This window comes from Rissa tridactyla, chromosome 2 (genome assembly GCF_028500815.1).
Source record: "Rissa tridactyla isolate bRisTri1 chromosome 2, bRisTri1.patW.cur.20221130, whole genome shotgun sequence".
In the NCBI taxonomy this organism is placed as follows: Eukaryota; Metazoa; Chordata; class Aves; order Charadriiformes; family Laridae; genus Rissa; species Rissa tridactyla.
Genome location: NC_071467.1, coordinates 56629792 through 56653975, shown reverse-complemented (window position 1 = coordinate 56653975; position 24184 = coordinate 56629792). Strand labels below are relative to the sequence as shown.

Here is a 24184-nt window from a genome sequence, read left to right as displayed (position 1 = left end):
AAACAGAAGCAGCTGGAGTTCTAACTTAAGCTGTAACATGGAACACGTCTAATAGCTGTCTAGTAGACATCCAACTTAAAAACCAAGCAGTTTTTACTCTCATTGGGTCTACTAGACTTAGTGGCCACATTAACATCATACTATTAACATGTTAAACCTGACAAATCAACATCATACTCCTATGAATTACTAGGTTTAAGTCACATATGGAGCAGTTACTCCTATGATTATGATTTTTGAATTTATGAACACCCCTTTTTACAAAGAAAAAAAACACTAAACATGTATCTCAGTCAAGCTATTCTAACATCTTCAAATGTAACATGAAATACCAGCTTCTAGCTTAAGGACATGATTAGGTACCACCATTGTCCTACCAAACTAAGAACATTGTAACCTCATAACATAGGAGAAGCCTTCTAATGTCCACACGAAACAAAACATTTTGTAAGACGGTATCTGATGAATTTAAAACTATTTTTGCCCACGTAATTTTTAGAAGGTTGGTTCAGACTGACATGATTCAGATTTGAAATTCAACTAGTTTCTGCTGATCTAAATACATTCATAGCCACGTGATGCCAATTCATTTTTGTACTAGTCCTACCCTTTAGCTTACATAGCTTTTCTTTTCCCCAGTGCTCACCTCTTCTGATATATTTATAGATAGCAATCAGATCCCCTTTCAGTCTTCATTTTGCTAAGATAAATAAGCCAAGCTATTCTACTTCACTTATGTTATTAACTTTTTCTTCGCACCATTCCCATTTGGGTTCATTTTCTCTCACTAGGCGCTGCCAGGGATGCATTCAGACAAAGCTTCATCAATGCCATAAACCTTCACATTAATACTTCCCTCACTACAAAACTACAGTCCCATATTCTCCTTGTTTCATGATTTGTCACACTCGCAATAAACAAGTGATTAAGTACTATTCTCTAGTTTTACTCCTTCATCACTTCCAAGTAAAATGAGAAAACAGCAGTTCTATTACTAGCACGCATCAAATGAACAAAAAAAATTTGTACATCACATCTCCTAACTTTGCATTACCGATGAGCTGTACCAGCACAGTCCTGCCCATACCAAAGTCACTAGTGAAGATACTAAATGAAGTTCAAACACATCCTTTAGAAATGTCCTTATTAAGCTTCCAATAGCCCAACAGCTGTATTGCAGTTTATTTTATAGCTTGTCCCTTCTCCACCTTACATTTTTCCACTAAGCTCTTACCTGCAAGTTAATTAATAATTTTGCAGATACCTCTGTATCAAATAATCAATGTTCAGATCATGGAACAGACCCTCCTGTAAGATATGTCGAAACATACAGAAGACGGTGAGGTAATTAGAGACAGCCAGTGTGGCTTGACCATGGGCAAGTCGTGCCTGACTAGTGGCCTTCTACAATGGAGTGACTGCATCAGCGGACAAGGGAAGAGCTAGGGATGTCATCTACCTGGACTTCTGTAAGGCCTTTGATATGATCCTGCCCAACCTTCTTACCTCTAAATGGGAGAGGTATGAATAAGGAACCGGCTGGGTGGTCATGTCCAAAGACTTACGGTCAATGCCTCAATGTCCAAATGGAAACTTGCAGCAAGTGGTGCCCCTCTAGGTCCATACTCAGACCAATACTATTCAATGCCTTCCTCAGTGACACAGTAGAATTGAGTGCACCCTCAGCAAGTTTGCAGATTACACCAAGGTGAGTGTGAGGGAAGGGATGCCATCCACAGGGACCCTGACGGGCTTGAAGGGTGGGCTCATGTGAACCTCAACGTTCAACAAGGCTAAGTGCAAGGTCCTGCACCTATGTCAGGGCAATACCCAGTATCAGTACAGACTGGTGGACAAACGGATTGCGAGCAGCCCTGCAGAGAAGGACTTGGGGATACCAGTGGATGAAAAACTGAACATGAGCTAGCAATGTGCACTTGCAATAGAAAGCAAATCATATCCTGGGCTGCATAAATAGAAGCAGAGCCAGCAGGTTGAGGAAGGTGATTGTTCTGCCCTACTCTACTCTCATGACAGACCCCACCTGGGCACTGCATCCGGCTCTGGGATGCCCAGTACAAGACGGACATGGAACTGTTAGAGTGAGGTCCAGAGGAGGGCCACAAAAAACGTCAGAACACTTCTCCTGTGAAATAAGGCTAAGACAGTTAGGGTTGTTCAGGCTGGAGGAAGACTCTGGGGAGGCCTTGTTGCAGTCTTCCAATATATAAAGCAGGCAGGCAAGAAAGACAAAAACTCTTTACCAGGGCCTGTAGTGACAGGAGAAGGGGCAACAGAGTTAAACTGAAAGAGGGTAGGTTTAGATCAGACATACTGAAGATATTTTTTTTATGATGAGAGTGGTGCGATAGTGCAACAGGTTGCCAAGAGAAGCTGTGGATGCCCCATACTTAGAAGCATTCAAGGTCAGGTTAGATGGTGCTTTGGGCAACCTGATCTAGTGAAAGATGTCCCTGGCCATAGGAGGGGAGTTGAACTAGGTGATGTTTAAAGGTTCCTTCCAACCCAAACCATTCTATGATTCTACGAAATACTGTAATGACATCAGTAAATCCAGTGTTAAGATGAGATTTTGTTTGGGGGTTGCACACAGAAGAGACACAGAAAAAAAGAAGAGATACAGATAGAGAGAGAAGGAGGTCTCAGATCAGACTGACATATTCTACCTGGGACATTCATGCTGAATTTTATTCCATGTTCCATTTTCCTCCATGTCTTTAATTATTCTTTCCTCTAAGGCTTTGCATACTATCAAGGTCAGGCCTATTCAAGCATTGAAGTGTCAAATTAAGAATTACTCCAAGTGAGACCACATTTTCAGAAATGCAGGAGTGAAAAATTCTGATGTGACTATCTTTTTAAAATTCAGGCAAACAATAATTTACAATAATAGAGTCATTTTGCTGATTTATTTTTTATTTTGATATATTAGCTTATACGCACTGATCTGGCTCATCTGACGATAAAAGTCTTGTAATTTGACAACTTTCACACTGGAAAATGTAATACTTATATAATTAATCAGTGATTATTTTTTTTCCATTTTACACACAGCAAGTTCTCTCCAGCAGCCTTTTCCAACTTGAATTTATGGCTTGTAAGCTGAGCATGTAATAATCCTTTAATGACTGATGGTCACAAAGATCTGGTTAACAAGCATCTCCCAAAGACAAAGTTGACCAGAAAGTACAACATATTCACATACCACAGTCAAGCTGAAACAGGAACGATTTATAATACCACAATGGACAGTCAGTGCACTAAATATGCAGACCTGTTAACTGATGCATAAAACAGCCCCTCTTTTTCACACTAAGTTTCTACTTTTCAACTTGGCTTTGAACAATGGTACAGTTTTCATGTCTAATACGGTATTTTTTACAATATTAATAATGACGTCTTACAGTGATCTAGAACACTTGCTTAGGCTATCAACACACAGAATGAGTAGGCACTTTATACTAATTGACAATGTAAAGGTGAAGCTTTTATACCAATGAGTACACAGGAAGTACAAGACCGCGAGGTTTATACATTAAACGTTTAGATAGTGTTTCTCTGTTTAGTAATATTAAGTAAAATAGAGTCTTACAAATTGCAGGTAAAGGACAAAACTTTCAAATCTTCACTGCTGTATACCTCTTATCATCACAAGAAAATCTTCCATTATTCAATCTTAAAACAAACGGCAAACTAGGTATGCCAAAATATCATCCAACACCTATAATAACACCTGACTTGACAGATCAATACAACTCCCTTTCTATTAGTCAAATGAAGTCTAACACAGTGGTAGAGACATATGTATTAACATACTATCACCTCATAAACAACACCTGGTAAAAAAAAAAATTATCTTCCTTTCTCTTCCTCAACACATTTCCACCAATCATTTTGTGTCTCAATTTTGACTAATACCTATCATTAAAAAAAAAAAAACAAACATTAAAATACTAACAAGTATTACATTTGAGCCAGGAAAAAATGGACTAAAGTACAGATATATAGGAATAGTAAACAATTCCTGGAATCCTTCTTGGAATAAAAAATAAAAAAAAAAAAGTCCAAGACTACTTGTTGAATACTGAGTCATTCTATGGGATGTTCAATCTTTGTCATTACACAATACTCAGCCAACAAAAATATTAACTTGAATGGAATCATTTCAAAGTATCTAAAAGCCACACTGTGTTAGTAATCCCTTACAAACAGTTTTTCCCCTCTGCACTCCCATTGTTTAGTTTCAAAAATTCCCTTGAATGAAGATACCAGAAAACTGACATACCAATTGCCTTTTTTTAACCTATCTTAGAAAGCTGGGATATCACAAATTTGCTGGTACTCAGAATAGAGTGAACACAGGCATAAAATCTGACATAATCAAGACACACAAATAAGGCAGCAAGATCACATTTGAGGACTTCAAACCCTGCCTACACTAAAAGATATCCTGGGCCAATTCTGGCAACAGACCTTGAGGGCAGGGGATGTATTTAACATTGAGCTATTTTTACCTTTAAATTCCACCTTCTCGATTTGCAGCAACACATAGCCTGCAGCTTTCAATGTTACCAATAGCAGCGTAACGATTACAAAATAATCTACAGCAATATTTCAGTGTTATTTAAAAGGTCGTTGAAATCTGCATTTCAGAGTGAGCCGTAATACTTAAGTGAAGTGCTCTCTACCTCACCTGGAAAGAGTCAGTATACCAGCCGATAGCTGATTTTATACACTAACAATCCTAGATCATGAATCAGATTAATAATCAGAAATTAAACATCATCTGTTATACTGACCTCTCCCACTAACTCAAACCATCAAGGGGAAAATTTATTGCACACAGACATGCTCAAAAGTTAATTTTTGTTTGCTTACTTGCTCACTTATTTCTAACCTCGAGGTTACAGAAAAAAAGTGTGCCTCATTATTTTGAGATGTTTACAAAGGTAACATAACTCAATTTCACACACTTGTAAGCAAAAACTTGAATAAAGGATATCACTTTAGAATATTCAGACGGTTTTATGTCTGACTATAGTAATAGTCAGACACCTCTGAATCACATGAAATTCAAATTCTGAACACTGTCTACTAATCTTCCAAGGCTCATCAAATCAACTAGTGTTGATTTCAATTAGGTATTGCAGAAGCATGTCTTATGACTGATTTAAAGATTTGGCAAAGGTTTTTAAAAAAGGACCATCATCTAAGACCAACTTAAATACACATTACTTAGAGTTGCAAAACTGGCTTCTTTGACTTAAAGACGACCGCGTTTCCATAGACAGCCTAGAAATCTTTTAACTGAAAACTTCAAGTTTCGCTATCTAACTACAGAACTGTTAAAAAATTTATTAAATAAAAATGTATTTACTCACAAGCAACCAATTCCAGATTACCATAATCTTCACTAAACTAGAGCTACAGACAATGATTATATGCACGAGTCACATGAAAAAGACCACAATAAGAAGCAGAGGATGTTCCACCTTCCAAATTAGTTGCTTTTAAGCATCTCATGTTTCAATTCTTCCTATCCAGTCCTGAACAAACCCAAACAGCTTCAGATTTGAGAAGCTAAACAAAATACATTAGACTAAAATATAAAAGAAAGCTAACCTACAGGAGTAATATGGCTGAAGACCTGGATACAAGAACCACAAGGCAAATTCTCAATGCACCATATTGAGTCTCTGAAAGTGGTATCACGTAGTGTATCAACTGCCTCTTAATTTCACTACTTTTAAGTACAATTTTTCCCCTTGTCACATTTGCACAACACTCTGAAAAGTACTTATTTTTTTTGTGGTTTTCCTTAGGTATTCCTGATAGTTCCAGAATCCAAAGAAACCTAGCTACCGTAGAAGCAGAGGGAATTAACCATGATCCAAAACACTATTAATAACTGAAATTTCTAGGAATGCAAAGTACTATAATAACAGGATTCAAATCTTTTGGTCACCAAGGGAAATATGTAATGTGCTAGCCACCATGGGACATATTATTTAGACTCCCCCCCCAAGATGTGTGGAATAAAATTCCTAATAAATGTATTATAGACGTTATTTTTGCTGACCAAGTCGATTAAAAAAACAAAACGACAGTTTCATCAGACAATGATGAATTTAAAGCCTTTTCAACAACCCCTTAAGATAAGCCCTATGTATTTTTTAAATTAAATCACTGTTTGCACAGGGTCGTACTAACACATTTCACTGTTACCCTAAAGGTCAGCAAATCCATTATAAGTTCCTGAGTCAAGAAAACCAACAAAACTATTTGTCCAGTTCAGATGTTTAGACAAACTGTATCTCTGTTACATACACATCAACGGTATTAAGTCAATAATAATAATGGATAATTGTCCCAATAAAATAACCTTGAATAACCAGCTGCACTGAAAAAATAAGTCATTTTTTTAAACCAAGTTGTGTGATTTTCCTATACTAAGTTACACTTATTCCAAGTCATACATTCTCTTACTAACCTATTACTTCTTAAAAGATAACACTCAGAATTTCCTTCTGCCAATATTGTATTATTTAATGTAGTACTTAAGAACTGAATTAGCTTGTGGCCCACAAACCTTTTTAAAACACCTCAGAATAATAAGCAGTTAGAAAATATTTATTGAGAGTGCACTCAATGCTCTCTCAATAGATAGCTCTTTCTATAGTATATTACTGTAATATTATAGTAATAGAGAGTGCTTTCCATAGAGTATTAAGACTGCAGTCTCATTATGCTTCAGATTTTGCTTTTGCTTAGTCTGCTCTACAGAAATTTTCCTAATATATGCATTAGCCTGAAACCAAAGTTTATGGTTAAAGAACATTTCATGCTCTAAGTACATAAACACACAGCACAATAAAGATCACTTACTGACAATGGCTTCATGCAGACAGAATTTCTTATCTAGTAGTTATTCTATATTCCCTGTATCAACACTTTGTTTCATATCACATAAATATGGCTTACTTTTAGCTTGAAGACAGATCAACATTTGAAAGCTTTGTATTAGACACTTTTTAATCTGATAAAAAATTTAAAATAAAATAATTTAATTTAAAAAAATCATGCATTTTCCTCCAACCTGTTCTTGCAATAAGAATACAGTGTATTGAAATCTGAGTGCAGCCAGACCTGGCAGCATTTTAACAACCAACACAGAAGTGAAAAAGGTAAGTTCCCACTATGGTTTTGACCCTGTCTATGAATTTGCCATTTAAAAATTGAAGCTATCAAGAAATTAATGTGTGTGATCAGACAGATTTTAGCTTTTAATTGATCTAATGGATCAATAAAACAAGTACAGTTTGTTGAAAATCTCTTCGATAAACCAGACTTAAGCTTTATTTCTAAAACCCAGGCCAGCCAAAGGTATTTTGGGGGAATACAGCGTTCTTCTCTAATGCAAACATTAATTTGATCTAGTTATCCATTTAAAGATGCTTATAACATCATAAATTGCACTCTGTCCCTCTAAAACAATGAAAATGAGTCTACTAAAAAATGGAAAATAAAATAGAAATGTTTACAAGATTAGGCAAGTACATGTGCTGACACTAGTTACAAAATATTAAAACGTAAGTTCAGATAACATTAACTGCTTTAAAAAAAATCTAACATTGCTGATTCTAAATCTGAAATGTTCTGAGATTTTTCTCAATGCCTCTTACGGGTATAAAATATAATCACAGGATACTACTGGAAACTACTTATTCTGTCATGCTTTTCTTTATGCCCTTACCTTTCAACGATCTTTGGAAGAGCCTTTATTTTCACAACTAGCTAATTTATTAGGAGAGAAAAACTCCCACATGATAACCGCACTAACTGGGACCTATTTTGACAGCAGCATGTCATGCCGGTCACAGTCATGCGGTCGGCACGCAATATCCAACACACAGAAACTTCCGAAACACACAGATTCGTTTCCCTCATTCCTAAGAAAGGAGCGAGCTGCCTATTTACGTACCGAGAACCTGTCTGAAAGATGACAATTTGGGGGTAAAAGGGCGGGGAGTCATTTACCAGGCCAGCGGGCCAGGCTGCACCGGGCAGAGCGTGCGAGTGCCTGCACATCGCCCACTCGCACACCCCTGGAGTGATGGTACAAAACCGCACCAGCCCCCGCGGGGACACCGGCGGGGCAAGGGCTGGCCTCTGACAGGCGCCCACAGCCGGCCCTCCGGGGCGAGGAAGGAGGAAAAGGCCGGACCTGAGGCAAGTTTTCCCCCTTCCCGCTCCCCAGCACGGCGACAAGGCTTCCATCGCCTACTTCGGGGCCTCTCCTACGCGCTGCAGCCAGAGGGAGACCTCACGGAGAGGGATCGGCGGCCACAGAAATGACAGGAGAGCGACTCCCCCTTCCCCGGGCCCCGCTACTCCAAGGCCGGGCCTCCCGAGCGGAGCAGTGACACGGCAACGGCCCCGCCGGCATGCAAGGGGACCAGCGGGAGCGGGCGGACTGGCACACCGGCGGGGGCTGGAGGGCGGGGGACGTGGGGGGCGGCCGCACGGCCCCCTCAGCGCCGCGCCCGGTAGAGCGGGCGGGGGCCCGCCGGGGCCGCGGACACGCTCTCGAGTCCCCACGGGATCCCAAGATGGCGGCGGCCGAGCCCGTTCACCGGCTCGGAGGCGCCCCCCCCACCCCACCCCTTCCCTCCCCTCCCCTCCGACGGACCCGGGGCGGGCAGGGCCCGGCACCGCGGCCCGGCGGAGGAGGAAGGGGGGGTACGACGAAGCGCCTGGAGGCGGCCCAGCGCCGAGGCGAAACGGGACACCCCGCCGAGGCTGGGCCGTCCCGCTGCCCCCCCGGCAACTCCCCTTCCCCGGGCTCCCCCCCTCACCTTTGAATTTGAGGTCGGTGGGCGGATCGAGCACCAGGATCTGCTCGTGCTTCGCCAGAGCCCCGGCGGCCGCCATCTCGCTCTGCTCGCTCCGGCGGGAGGAGGAGTGAGGGGAGGAGGAGGCGGAGGCGGGGCGGGAAGGGGAGGCCGGGCGGCGGCGGTGGCGCCGCTCCCTCGCGGCGGGCGGGCGGTGGCTGCGGGCGCTGTCGCCTGCCGCTGCGCGCGCTGCCGCCCCCAGCCCCACGCGACTGCCTCAACGGCCGGCCCTCAACGGCGGGCGCGAAGGCGGCGGCAGGCGCGGCCCCCCCCGCGCGCATGCGCCCGCTCGCAGCGCGCGACTCCCCGGCCCTTGACGCGCCGGCGGTTGGAGCGGGACCCCGCGGTCCGGACCGGTCCTGTCCTCACAAGCGGCCCCGGCTGGAGCCGCCGGGGCCAGGAGCAGCGGCATACACGGCTCGGGTTCCGATCGGCGGAAGAGGGAGGGCGCCGCTAGCTCGGCCGTTCGGGCCGCTGGGGGAACTACCTCTCCCGGCGTGCGGCGCGGCGGGCGGGCGCGGGGAGTGCCGGGAGTTGTAGTCTGTGAGGGACGCGGCCTCCCCGCGAGGCCCATGGGGCTGTGGGGAAGCGCTGCCCTCACCGCCTGCGGGTGGTTTGGGCGGCCCTTCCCTTGAAGCTGGAGGAGGGAGGGCGGAGCCTGGGTGGTGATCCCCGAGGGGCAGTTGGGAAAGGGAGAGGGGCAAATTGGGCAAGTAGTCTCAAACGCCCCGTGGCCACGTTTGAGGGTGGCTCTTGCTTGTGTCCGGGCTGCTCACAGGTGAGGCTTGAGGCGTCTGAGCCAGCTCCCAGCTGCTGTCAGGTACTCACATCCGAATGGCTGCGGCCTGGTCTAAAGGCAGCTCCACCACCCTGCCAGGCAGCAGCCGGGTACTGAGGTGGATGGGCCTGGCTCTCAAACAGGCCTGGAAAGCAGCCAAAAAATCTCCTTGAGAAGGAAAATTGTCATTAAGTGAAGGCTTAGCAATATTAACACAGAGTCAATGTTGAGAGAGATTGAGCTCTTGCAAAACCTGAATGAGAAATAAGAGCTATTATTTATTTGTAGGCAGGAACACGGGGTATTTGCCATCCTTCTCACTTGCACTTTTTGTCAGACACAGTGTTTTCACAGTAGGCCTTTTCATGAATACCATACTTGTCAAGCGGATGGTGCATCTTGGGATATTTGAATACACCAATGATAACCAAACAAGAAAAAACAGATAGACAGCCAAATCCCTCTGAACCTTGATGATTCATGTGTCCTAAATCTACTTCTGAAGAATCTGGCTGTAAGATACACAAGTTTGTATTCATGTGAGGTTGAAGTACAGGCAACGGAAATGAAGTCAGAAGGATTAACACATTTATTTTTTCTCTCTTGCAATCTGGTGTAGGTATGCTAAGAACGTGTGTAGGGACATAATAACCCATTTGAAAAATATGTCCTGATAATAAATACATTGAAATGACTTAAATGCTCTACTTTCAAAATCAGCTCATGATAGTAAGACTTGTGAATCACATGATTTCTTTGGTGAATACCTGTACCTCAGCCCCAACCACAAAGGAAGGGTTTTGAGGCCATTCAGCAGGGGAGACCCCCTAAGTAATTTAGGTTCAGGCTCTGCCTTGGCTCCAGCAGAGACTTCATCCACCATTTTGGCTGCCTGCCTCTCCTCCAGGCCTGCCACCGTCACGCCTGCCTACTTCGGCACTATTCTCCAGGCCTCTCTTGCCGACAGCAGACATCCGTGTAACTTTTAATACCGTCAATGACTGAAGAAGAAATAAGTGAAGAAAGCTGTAGAAAAGTACTTCAGAACAGTTTTACCTCATTGGAATTGGCTTCAGTGGGTGGAGTTACATGGCATATATGTGAAAATGTTGCTACAGGTTTGCAACTATTCTGGCTGCAGTTCTCCTGCGACAGACTTGTTTTATGATGCGCATAAAACAGCATCTTAAATGACATCCTTTATTTACAGTGCAATATTTAAAAATACTGTCTGGTGGTTTGCTGGGCTTTGTTAGCAAAACCAAGGTTCCACTCTGTTTATGCATTCTTGGTATCTGGAAAATAAACTGGAAGACAGAGGAGTTTTTTCTGTCCTAGTATATTTTTTTCTTCTTCTGTTAACACAGACACTTAGTCTATTACCTCCACTCTGTTTCTGTTCATGAATCCACCAAAGATTAAGCCACAATGTACACTTCTCAGAAATAATAGTTCAGCTTCAGAATTACCTGGTGATTATGTACCAGAACTTCTGGGTCTCGGCTTGCAAAGAATGGGCAACGGCTGCAAAATACTAAATGCCACCAAAGGTTCTGTCTTTTCTCCTTTTAATGGGGTTTAAAAATAACAGTAAAGAGTACAAATTCAAAAGAAGCTTCCTCTATGCAGATTTAGAAGACAGAAATACCTCTGTTTTTTAATTCTTTTATACATCTCTTTTTAATCCTTATCACTAGCATATTGAGAGGCAGTGAATGAAGACAGGGCACAGCCTGAAGTACGCTGTGGCTCACAGAGGGAGCATCGCAGCATCACTGAGGCTGGAGGGGACCCCAGGTGGGCCGTAGTTCAATTTCCAACTCAAAGCAGGGTCAAAGCTGGATTCAGGCCAGGTCACTCAGGCCTTTGTGCTGTGGGGTCATTAAAATCTCCGAGGACAGAGATTTCACATCTCTGCCCCTGCCCGGGGCAGCCCAGCTCAGTGCTTGCCTGTCCAGCTTCAGTCTGCTCATTTTGTGTTATAGTAATGGCAAAGTTAGTACATAAACATTGAGTGGGTGGATTAATGGAAATTATGTATGAACATGTTTTTTTAACGTAGTCTTTGTTGTTGCTTGAACACATTGAGAATCTTAATAATGCATTAATCTGTTTTGTTGCATTCAGTATCATTTCTCATCTAATGCTTTTATTTCATCCAGACTGATGTCATTTTTTTATATTAAACAACACCTGTCCTGTTGATCGGCAATATCTGGCAACCTTGTTCAACAGCTGATTCATTTCGTTTTAACACCTCACAGCACAGTTCGGGAATGAAATCTTTGATCTCTTGCAGTCAATAGAAGTCCTCTCACTGCTTTCAGTGAGATCATGATGTCGTTCCAGAAGTGTCTTCAGTATATTCATCACTGCTTGCAAAAGGATAACATTTGCTTAATCTGAGGTCAACCTTTGTCCCATGTGTTTGCAGATCTTGATGTTTTTCACACTGAGAATTCAGTATCTTTGTTATAATACATCAGTTTTGAGATGGACATTCACATTTTTCAAAACTGTTTGCCATTAAATATTAAATAAGCTCGCTCTATACCGGAGAAGTAGCAGAGTAGATTTGGTTTCGTAATAGTGTTTTCCACTGTTTAGTATGCAGGTAGTTTATTCAGTCCCACTAATTCTGAACTTGAAAATGTCTTGCAATAAAACAATATCATGACCTTCTTTGCAATTTCTTGGTGTTGTTAAGACTGTCAGAAAAAGCAACCGAGTGCCACATTACTTGTCATTTTAATGGGAAAATTCTAGAATGAACTCAGTGAAGTATCTCATGCATCCTGCACTGCTAAGTCAGTGAGTATTGCAAAATGCAAAGGTATAAAGGTAAGAGTATGTTTTAATTTCTCTTTAAGGAAATACCTGGCCTTTTGGTGCTGCTGTTTATCTTCTGAAATATAAAACTGTTCATACAGCAGGCACTAGTCATCATTTACTTGACTGCTAATGAGTTCCATATATAATCTTAGGCCCACTTGTTATATTGTAAATCAAAGGTAAAATTGGAGTCCGTGCTGTTATTGAGGATTTACGGCATTATTCAAATGTTGCCACAGACTGGAAAAGTAAATCTTAGTTAAATATCTTCAAGTTTGTTCAACTACAGTGTATTTCTTTACCTAGTGACATTATTATAAAAACATACAATATGTGTTGAATATTCAAGTAGAGAGAAACCAATAACACATAATGGCATTCTCATATATAGCTATAGCATAAAATTTTAGGTACTTTTCATATTTTGGACCCAGTTCTGTTCTGCTGAACACAAAAATCCTCTAGTCCATTAAATTATGTAGGAACAAGACAAAACTTGTATCTTGTCTTTGTGTTTTAAAGTAGCGTTTAAATAACAGAATGATTCCCGAGACAATTTTAGATGTGCTAAAAGCCATTAGTCCTTTGAAAAAGGACAAAGTTATTAAGGAAATGGATTTTTGAATACTGTTTTCAATAATTGGTTCTTACAATTCATATACATTCATGAGGGATGCAATGAGACAATTCAATATACAAAACATGGAATGTGTGTGTTGGTTCTTGTTTGCTGCTGTTGCATTTCTAAAAATGCACAAACACTTTGCTAAAAAGTAGCCAAAGTATGCATAGGTAAGTAAACAAATGTAAGTATGTACTTGAAACTCACCTCCAGAAGAGAAAAACTGTCTTAAATAACAGTCTTATCTAATTCTGCAGGAACAGCATGATGATGCCCTGTGGTCATTGCATCTCTTTTCCAATCTGAAATTCTTGCAAACAACATCATGATCTTTCTCAATCGCAGTTTGGAGAACTCATCTGGCAACTAGGATTCAAATTTCACCTTTCATTTGCTCTGTTAATACACATAGCAGCTCAAGAATGCTAATTCTGCCCTCAGCATCTCCCAAGCAGAGGGAAAATTGTGTTTTCACATTATGCCTTGGTTCAGTTCTAATGGGTCACAAGGTGAATGGGAGCAAGTAATGTCACATCAACGTGCGAAAGACAAGCATTGTACTGCGACTGTGCATGACACATGAAGTGCTTTCCCTCCACTAAACATCGATAAGACATCACTGAAGTGCGGTGTCCAGTTTTGGGCACTATCCTCCAGGAAAGATGTGGGATAATTGAAGGGAGTCCAGAAGAGAGGACTTGTAATGACTAAGGTCCAGAAAACAGATTGAAACGTGAGAACAGAGTGAAAAACTGAGGTTGTTTAAGCGTAAGGAAGACAAGATTGACTCATGCATTCAGTAACAGTCTTCAAATACATGAAAAGCTCTTGCAAAGAGAAAGAAAATAGTCTGCTCTCGCTTAATTGGAATAGGGCAGGAAGTAATGGGTGTAGATCAGAGCAAGAACTGATTTAGAGCAGATATGAAGTTTTTAAGAGTAAGGATAATTAACAAAAAGATTGCCTGGAAGCGTAATCCATGGAGTCCCAGTCACTGACCTTTAAGAACAGGTTAGACATCTGTTGGGAGATATAAATTTAGCTGATCCTGCCTTGAGATGTGACCTCTGAAGTCCTTTCCAGCCCTGTGAGTCTATCATTGTGTAAATTCCAGCATGCTCAAAGGTTAAACTGATCATCCGCAGTGGAAATGTCCATTCCCTAAGGTCTGAGCTACAGTCCATTAAAATCGGGGGGGAATTTTTCCAGTGACTTTAATAAGCGTTGGATCAGGCCCTAATTGAGTGTGCAATTTGGAGCTGCGTATGGAATTTGATCCACAATTCTGTTAATGGTATTTGCAAACGAGAAGAATCCAACTCCTTTTCCCAGGGTACATTAGTTTGCAATGTTTACAAGAGAAAGTAAACACACGCTGAAGAAGCAGTGCTAGATCTTTCTTAGAAAATTGAGTAGAATTGACTGAAGACAGACACAAGGAGAAGATCTCTGGGGGAAAATTAGCAACTTTTCTCAAGGAAGAACATTTTAGACAGCTATTTTTTCTATCAATAAAGCAGGGCCAGGCAGAAAGAGACAGCAAAAACTATGTTAACAACACTTCAAAAATATATAGGTATCATGAACATGAGAATGAAATGTTTGTCTCTGCTGAAAGATGAAATTAGCCGGGAGCCTGAAAATGGGCAGAGCAAAAGAAAAAAAAACAGGACACATGGAGAAACTCAGCCTGTCAGTGGATTCCATCAGTTGCGTAGTGACTGACAAGGAAAGATCCATTCCCTCGTAGTCTCTTTACCAAATAACATAAGATTTTCCTCCACTCTGAATGATCAATTAAATCGCAAGGACTTATGCCAGCTAAAGCTCTGCCTCTGCAATCGCACACGTTTATGCAATCCGGAGGAATACTAATACGCATAAAGTTAAGAGTCTGCAGATTTGCAAAATCACAGCTCCTGTGGGCATCCGCAGCTGCTCTGCTTTCGTGGGTTGTCTGCATCTTCTGGAAACTCTTTCTCCGTTAGCCTCGTGTTGTGGCAGGAAACAGGCAAATGCTCAAAATTCTCCTCTAACAGATGCAGGAAGCTAAGGTTACTAATACGTGGCTAATACACACATGAAAGATCTTTGCTTTTGATCAATTCATTATCTCTAGCAGTACAGACACAAGGCTTCTAGAATCATCTCCCCACCCCAGTTGGTTTGTGGCAGACATGTTCTGTGTCTGCACACAAGCTTGAACACTCAACCTGAGAGTTCATTTATGAAATATTTATTTACTTTGCATTCGGGGAAGAAAAAAAAAGTCTGCATAATATTATTGATGGAATGGTTGACTGCCAAATACTGAATTATTTATAGCTTAATTGTACAAATGATAACCACGAGGACCTGTTAGATTGCAATATGCAATTGATACACTGGGCAAAACCAGGGACACATCTTTCAGACTTTGTTCTGGTACTTCAGTGGGTCACCTTAAAACAGGTATGAACACTTTGCAGAGGCAAAGCTGGAATACCCAACAGCAGTTTTGAAGTTGCAAGAGGTAAAAAGGCCTGCAAGAAAGCCCCGTGTAGCAAAAGATTCCCTGACCTGGATTACCTCATGTGGGACCTTTCCACTCCCAACCTGTGCCTGCTCGTCAACCAAGGATCTGACAGGCTGTGCACTATTCCCTGGTGCTCTCCCTGCCCGGTAACCCTGAGTATTCACCATTTTCCTCCCCCAACACCAAGCGCTAACAAGGAAAGTTAGGATAGCGTACCCACTCACCCGCTACTTGGGTCCTGTGCCTACCATACCTGTTGCAGATAGCTACATAAATAGATGTTTCACCACTAAACTCATAAAGTTAAATGCTTGTAAATATTTTGTGAGCATGCCTTTTAATACAGACCTTAACTGCGCCACCACTGTTTCAATTCCACAGGTTTCCTGGCTTCAGTTCTGCTTTTCAGAGGGAAACACACTAAAATGCATTGAGACCCTTCTGCTCCCACTCCATCACCCCAAACTACTTCTCTCCTGTTTTGCTGTTTTGGTTTGTTTTTTTTTTCCTTCCCTCTCTCCTAATCCACATTGCTCCTGCCCCTTTCTTTCTGCTGGCAGACAGACAGGACAGCGAGCTTCCCCTCCTTTCACCTTCAAATGAGGCAGGTGTGTTTTCTCCTCCTTTGTCCCTAGTATGAAAAAAAAACTTAATATAAATTAATAGCAATTCAGTGTAAATTAATAGCAATTTAATAGAAAACCAGAGTCAGCCACTGCAAACCTGGAATGTGACTTTTTTTCCCATGCCTGGCATTCCTTGCATTTTTTCCTTCCCCGAGTAAGGCAGATAACAGAAATGAGGAAAATGGGAATCTGTAGTGGATCAGAGAGCAATTTCTGTTCATCCACCATCCTCCCTCTCTGGGCCAGCACTGGGGGCTTCAGAGTCCCGCCACAGACAGATAGCAGATAGTATCTTCCACATTGAGACTCGTCCTATTTTTAAATACTGGCTTAAGGCTTAAGATCTGAAGCACCACGTTAAATACCCTTATGTCATTTTGTTCTCTTTTGTCTTTCCTTTCCAGCAATTTTGGTGTCATTTGCAAAGTTATCAGCAAAGAGTTTACGTTTTCTTCCAGATCACTGATAAAGACATTGAGCTGCGTATGCTCCTTTGAAGCCATTAAATAACCCATTAGAAGCGAGTAGAGACATGCTGATGTAGCTGCTAATTGGTTCGCAGAGCATTTGATACAGGTAAATTGATTTTGTATAGTACTGGGGTTTTTTACCAGATTGTCATGCAGGGCTACATCAAATGACTTAAAGTAATCTATCTGTATTAAGTCAATACATCTACCTTAAGCAACTACCTTTAAATCTCATCTTGTTGCTTGAATGCACCTATTTTCCATTAAAAACATATTGATTAGCATTACATAAGCTACCACCTATGAATTAATTCCTATTTGTTTCCCATATCTGTCTTCATTAGTATTTTGCCCAGGGCCTATGTAACGCTTGTAATTATCCAAACCCATCACGTTTTTTCTTTACAATGTGCCACGTTCACTTTTTACCAATCGTCTGAAATTTCCCCTGTGCACCAATATTTGTTCAGAATGAATATGAATGGCTCCAAGAGTATCTCCACCAATTTTTGTCATACTCTTGGGAGCATTCAGCCCTGAAGATTTAAATGTGTTTTGCTTTCACTGATGAACATTCTCTCACACATACAGTGAAAGGGAAAGAATTTCATATCGCTTCATTATTGTAACAGAAAAAATTCAGCTTTTCAAAGTAGCTTAGTAAAAACTGTGCTTTCTTATCCAGAAACTAGTCCCCAGGTGAATTATGGTGAATTCACTCACATCAAAGGCAAAAAAAGAAATCGTTGCATTTTGCTCTTGTTAGCTATTCAGACACAATACAATTGTGACAGAAACAGCTGAGCTGGATTTTGGCTTATGCATCAGAAACAAAACTTTTAACTAAGTTAAAATATTGGATGTTCAATCTTAGGGACGGCTAAGCCAAAGAGGCAATTTTCACATTCTCAATTGAGTTTCCAAGTCTGGCACGTAATCTTCGGCAAATCTTAGGAAGCTTCATCTGGATAGCTTTGATGGACAGCAAAGCAAGGAACTGCATCGTTACGTTTTTACTAAGTCACATTTTAAATCTGAGAATTAGGCTCTTCCTTAAAAACTGTCATGCATTTGGGAAAGCTTGTGTATTCCAGTGACATCATGCATGGTATTTTGTCACAATTTTTTTTTTCCTTTATATTTAATGACAAGCGAAATGAGCATTTAAATCTTATGTTTGTCTCTTCGAGAGTGAACTGGATAGAGGTTTCTGACTGACTCATTTGGGCTACTAAATTTTAACAAATTTCAGTAACAACGTGTTATAAAAGACTGGACAGGATGGGAGGGCTTCTGGCCACATAATGACTGACCCAAATTCTGATTGGTTCAGCCTGGATAACATGGACGGATTCATTCTTAAATGCAAGCAGAAGCAATTTGCTTGGTGGGATGACCATAGGAATGTCTATCAATTATCTGACTCCTTTTCTAGAATCTAGAACAGCAGAGTTTGCCCAAGGCGTGCTTAAAAGGACTTTTGCACATTTTCATTTTTTTTACTGGCCTTTGTGTGAGTTGAGTAGCCAATAAAATATAACACTTCCCTTCATTGTGTCATCAGCAGATACCAGATGACATCATAAGGAAATGAAATATTTCCAGTTGCCTCACAGGAAAACTTAGAAATGCACAAAACCGCCCATGAAACCTGCTCTTGTATGAGGCAATACGGGGGCCAGTTCTGATGGAAGTGATGGTGTTGCCATGGCGGCCTGATAGCGTGTTAATTCAACGTACACCGGGGCAACCTAAGGCATCAAGGTCTCAAAGGCCTGACTCAAAATTGCCCTTATTCAGTGGCCTTCTAGAAGGATGGCATAGAATGATCCGTTCTCATCTGGCCTCTATCCAGAGAGGATGGATACATAAATGGGAAGATACATAAATTGGAGGCATTTACCCTGGTGGGAGGAGGCTGACAATTTACACTCTGTCATAATCAGTCAAAATCTCACTCTCCATAGACCAGCTCTGAGTATGAAAGACGTAGGTAAATGACAACTGTGACATTATAGTAATCGTTCTGTTTAAAATTGCAGATGGCTACAGAATTTGATAGAGAATTTTCCCATCACCTCATCACACACTTTTTATGACATGGTTGTGTGTAAAATCAGATAGGCCACCTAGCTTGAAGCATGGCTTGCTTACACCTCCAGCATGACCTGAAGATACCAAAAGAAAATCACAAGTTCCCAAACTCTAGTTTCCTGCCTGTGGCTGCCTGGCTTAAAATATACTTTGGAATTATCTAACACCCAGGATTTATTTACACTTCCTGCTGAGTGGAAGGAAAATTTCCAATGCTGGTTGAAAATGGCGGGGAGCACGCCTTTCCTCAAATGTCTTGAGGAACGGGGACCTCTCCTGGGAATTCTGGCACCATTTCACTGAAAAAAACCCAGCTTTCTTCAAAAGCAGACCTGTCAGGAGGCAGCCTCAATAACTTCAGGCTCTCCTGCACTACCAGAGACATGGGCTGAGTCATCTTGCCAAATAGCTAAGTAACCACTTTCCCAGCGCTTTGAAACCCATAGCTCCTGGACATCCTCACCTCCCTGTCACTGATGTGATGTGGAACAGGCTTCTCGGATGGAGGCTCTCCTTCTAATCTGGTGGTTGCTTCAGGCCCTGTAATTTTTTAAACCGTGTCTATCACACAAGGAAGGGTGCAGTTTTGTGCCGTGGCGTGCATCTTTCGCTGGTGTGGGATTCGCAGTGAGATGAGGCGAGGTGTCTGAGAGATGTGCCCGCTGACGGTGATGACTGGATGACTCAAATCTTGTGGATTTTCTAAGGCATCAATTTCCTCCGGGAAAAATAAAATAAAATTCCCTCCATTTTATCTTTCAGTGATGGATGTTGTGTTATTGTAAAGCCTTTATACTCCCAGCAGCAAGTACTTAAGTACATACTACATGCTGCGGTTAAATCAGTCAATGCAAATCTACTTGGATACATTTATCACCACCTCATCCTTTCTTCCTTAGCCTTCTCTCAAACAATTTGCCCTTTTCGTGGAAAACTACCCAACATTCCAAGACATTGTTCAGCCAAGTTCAAGCTTCATGAAAAGCTAAAGCATGCGGGCAGGGTGGCTACGTAAGTGCATCGGAATGTATTTGCCAAAGCCCTTTGTCCAGGGCTCCAAATCAGTAACCGGTGTGTCACGGACTGCATGAATGGGTATCATCTTTTATTCAATGGACTTTGTACTATTTAAATTGGGGCATACGCACAGGTAAAGATATGGTATCATTTTTTACAGGTGGAGTCTAGGCACCTGATGCACTCTTAATCTTGTATTTGATTATGCTCATTTATTAGCTAGGGTTCTCAAGTAACAATGGTGTTAACGCGGCTGTGCCATGAATAGCATGTATACGCACTTGGACCATTTATAATGTGATATCCTTTTTACCCCAAATCCAAATTTCTTATTTCAGACATTGCTTTTGTTCCTTCTCTATCACCTCGAGGGGGTTGTGACCCACCACGAAGAGTATCTTCCAGGGCAGGACATCATCATGTTGTTTGCCCCTTCTTTTCAATTCTAAACATTATTTTCCCTTCTCAGAATTTCATAATCAACGTCACATTCTGGCCTTGTTCTCATTTCAAGAAACCTATTTCCCCTCCAGAAATTTCACCTCTGAAAAACATTAAAAATGAAAAAAAAAAAAAAAAACGTGGTGAAAAACTTACCAAAAAAAAAAAAAAGGCGTTTTCTTTTGTGGTATCTGTCACGAGGAAACAAGTTTATCTGTTGAGAGCCCTTCCCTAGATCATTATGAGGTCATATTTCCAGCATATCTCAAAAGCCTCCTTTGTATTCAAAACTGCCAAGAAACTGAGTAACCTCCATTAGAAACATCAGGGGCTAATAAGACTTCTTGTCCCTCCTTACTGAGACTATGGGGAGAACCATTGCGGCGTTAAAGGCTGTGGCGTAGGAGGAGAGCTGGTTAGGTGCCAGCAGGCGGTTCAGGTTGCCACCTTGAAAGCAAATTTTCCCTGAGAACCAAGAATGACCTACAGAGCGTGGTGAAACTCAGAGGACAAATGGTATCTCTAAAAGGAATGCTGCCAGGAAAGCTATTTCATTCTCATTTGTGTTCCTGACTGTCTCAAGAAACCGCACAGAAAACTGAAGTCTTTATTTTGAACGTCCTTCTTTCTGAGGGCTCTTATTAGATTCCTACTACACATTTTATCCTTTTTTGGTAAATATCTACAGCGCAAAATTGTCCCATGTGATGAGTGATGAACAGAGACGGGAACTCGGATATTTGGCAGTGGTTCTAGGTGTGCTGACGACTTGATTTTTTTGCAGGGCTAGAATTTATCAGAGAGGGATTTTGAAATGCACTGTGTCCTCCAGGTTGCATCCATTGGTCTTTCTTGCTAAACCTCCTTGAAAACTCCCGACGTATATTTGTCAGCAAAGCAGCCGGCTTCTTTGAAGATGACAGGAAGCAGGGATTTATTTTCTAAGGTGCTTAACCTACATTTCAACCCTACTAAACAAGCGAATAAAAACTGTTACCATCCTCTGACTCATTTTTTTATTTATTTTAAGTTACTAACAGCAAGCAGCGCTATCACTTGCCCCCCCAAGTCATGTTATATTGAGAAAGAGGAAGGAACGTGATGTTCATTTTCCTCAAGGGCATCTCTTAGTCATGTAAGCTGACTTCCTTATTGATTGGTACTTGTCAATAAGTACTCAGAAGCCTAGGGACTCTCTCTCTCTCAATCCGTAACAGATCATTTCCCCTGAGGAATCTACTTGCTGTAGGGGAACAGGAATGATGGTGACTTGGTAAAATAAACGTGAATTAAATGGACTTCAGGGGAAACGCATTTTATCTTTTATTTTATTTTATTTTATTTTATTTTATTTTATTTTATTTTATTTATTTTAATTCTCCGAGTGTGGTAATCAGAAGGGTTAAGTGTTTCATGATAAATAAGGTGTGTCTCAAAGAACTTTTGACAGATGATGGGAAAGATAAAGCTCGGGTTCTCAGGGAGGTTTTGAGAAAACAAGGTCAGTCCTTTTCAAAGAAAGCTTTTTTTTAAAAAAAAAAAAATACTTCAAGGAGTCTCAGGGATAAAAATGATTTCTGGCAGGAGTAATTTAACAGCCAGAAAATAAGAAATCCTTCCAAGCTGACAAATGTTTAATACCTAACCAGAAGCCTCAAAATTCTCTTCTACCCTAGTGCTAGACTTTTCTGCACTGAATAAACACATCTTATTAAAAACTTATTAATTGGTGCGACACTAAATGCAAGTTAGTACAGGTCTCTTACACTTCAGGTTCTGCCAGTGTGCTATCTTCAGTTTTCACAACAACTGTGTTACAAAACAATTTCAGTAACACTTCTGCCCTGTGTCTATTGAAAACACAGTGATTATGAATGCTAATGTCACGCACCTGTCCCCATGCTCCTACAAAATCCACAGCAGCATAAGTGACCATGCAAACTAATCTGCATCAAGACCCACTTGGTAGTATCAGAAACACAGACATTTTGCAAAAAGGACTCCTCTTAATCAAAAGAGAAGAAACCCACCTGAAATAGATTTTTCAGACACGAAAAAGGCTGTATGATACTACGTTATGCTATTATTTATTCCTTCTCATCTTAACCTGCTAAATGCGGTCAATCATTGACTTTCCAGTTTCTGGTGAAGAAACTGTCTTTTGGACAGTGAGAGAGCATTTATATCAAGCACTGAATTTACCCCTGTTCCAGCTGTCAGAAACAGATGTAATCAAAAGCGGATCTTATTAATGGTCAAGAAGCCCATTACACGTGAATGCATCCTATCGTTGACGCCGAGTCCTTAGGGAGTAACCTCCACCAATTAACAGAGGCATTTGTACAAATACTTTTAGCCAGTCTATCCTCCCACGAGCGTTTTAAGGCTTTTAAGAAAATTACTGTGTAGCCTTCTGTAAAACAACACTGAGGAGGAAAAGGGAAAAAAAAAATTAATAAAATAATCCCGCAGCTTACTGTTTTCCTTTCAGGGAAGGGAGGCATTTCACAAACCCGGTAGTAGGCTAAACACTTTTGCAGACTGGGTGAGGGGGCGGAGGTATGAAGTAGATACACAGACTATTTCATCAGCCGTGCTGTCCTGATTTCAGACCAGTGCTCAGGAGAGCACAGCAGGGTGTCCTGTGATGCTCCCTGCAGAAAGACTGAAGCCGCTGTCGTGAAGATTTTGAAGGCTGAAATGTCAAATACTTTTCCTTAAGTACCCCGAGACACAACCTTCAGTCTTCAAAAGGAAAGCAGAGGAAGTTTATTTTCCAGACAATTGTACGGCTCCCCTCTCATTGCTAAATTCAACTGTAAACTAACCCAAAGCACTACAAGAACATGCTTCCAGGCCATGTAAAACATCCCACTGGCAATGCAAGGACTGGTCCATCAAAGGGGCACAACTCCCTGCACTGAAAGGAAAAACATCATTCCCTTCTGATTTTCCAACACACTGATAACAGTTGCGAGGAGCTCAATTGGGCTTTCCTTGAATTAAGTACATCACCTTTTACAGTTTACAGTTATGTATAGGATCATTTTTATTTACGCATAGCTGGAGATGAGGTACGTAATTTTTTCAATGTGATTATGAATGCTTTAAAGCAGGGAACGGATCCTGCCGGGTATCTTCAAGCTGTAACTAAACTCACAACCTACATAAATCCCCTTTGAAATACTGGTTTCTCCTTACGTAGAGAAATGGTGTTCTGTGCTGTTATTTGAGTTACCGCGCTTCTTGTGTACTGGTGTGTGCTTTTATCACGGTAATTTATCATAGTAATTATAATTTTTATCACAGTAATTTATTTAATTTTAAAACTTTATTTTATCATGGTAGTTAGAAAAGCCTTACTCCAAACCGCTGCTTTTCCTTAAAAAAAGGAAAGGACTTTATTCATAGTCCTCATAGTTGCGGTAACAACTTTGGAAATACGAACCAGACAGTGCAAAAAACTTCTGGTGAGTTTAAAGTCCTCCTGAAACAATAGCACTAAGAGCTATGAAATACTGCATACTTCTTAAGGGAGTGTTAATTCTTAACTCCTAAACACAAGTTCAAGGGACATAAAGTATGATAAAAAATTAAATGCACCACCAAAATAAAAACATACAAAAGAGAACGTGTCTTGTGAGCCATAGTCACGGCTGCTGTTCAAAGCAAGTGGTAACCGTACGCCCAATTTTTACTGACAGCTACTATTCTAAACTTCCAAGCTGACCCTGGCCATCAGGTACCTCTCTTCTAATGGATAAATCAACTAACTTAGCAAAGGGATTTCCAGATAATCTTTTTCTGGTTTTTGAAAGTTCGTCTGCACCGTGGGATCCCCCAGGAAGGCATTCAGTTTCTGCTAAAAGGCCAGCCA

General features: G+C 41.3%; 1 protein-coding gene across 1 annotated transcript in view; it reads right to left on the bottom strand.

The window, feature by feature from the left end:
- Positions 1-9083, bottom strand: part of VAPA (VAMP associated protein A) — a 32340-nt gene extending 23257 nt beyond the window's left edge. Inside the window, exon 1 of the mRNA XM_054191034.1 lies at positions 8877-9083. Coding sequence (XP_054047009.1) covers positions 8877-8952 — 76 coding nt within the window. The 5' untranslated portion in view covers positions 8953-9083. The remainder of the gene's footprint in view (positions 1-8876) is intronic.
- Between the last annotated feature and the right edge of the window lie 15101 nt (positions 9084-24184).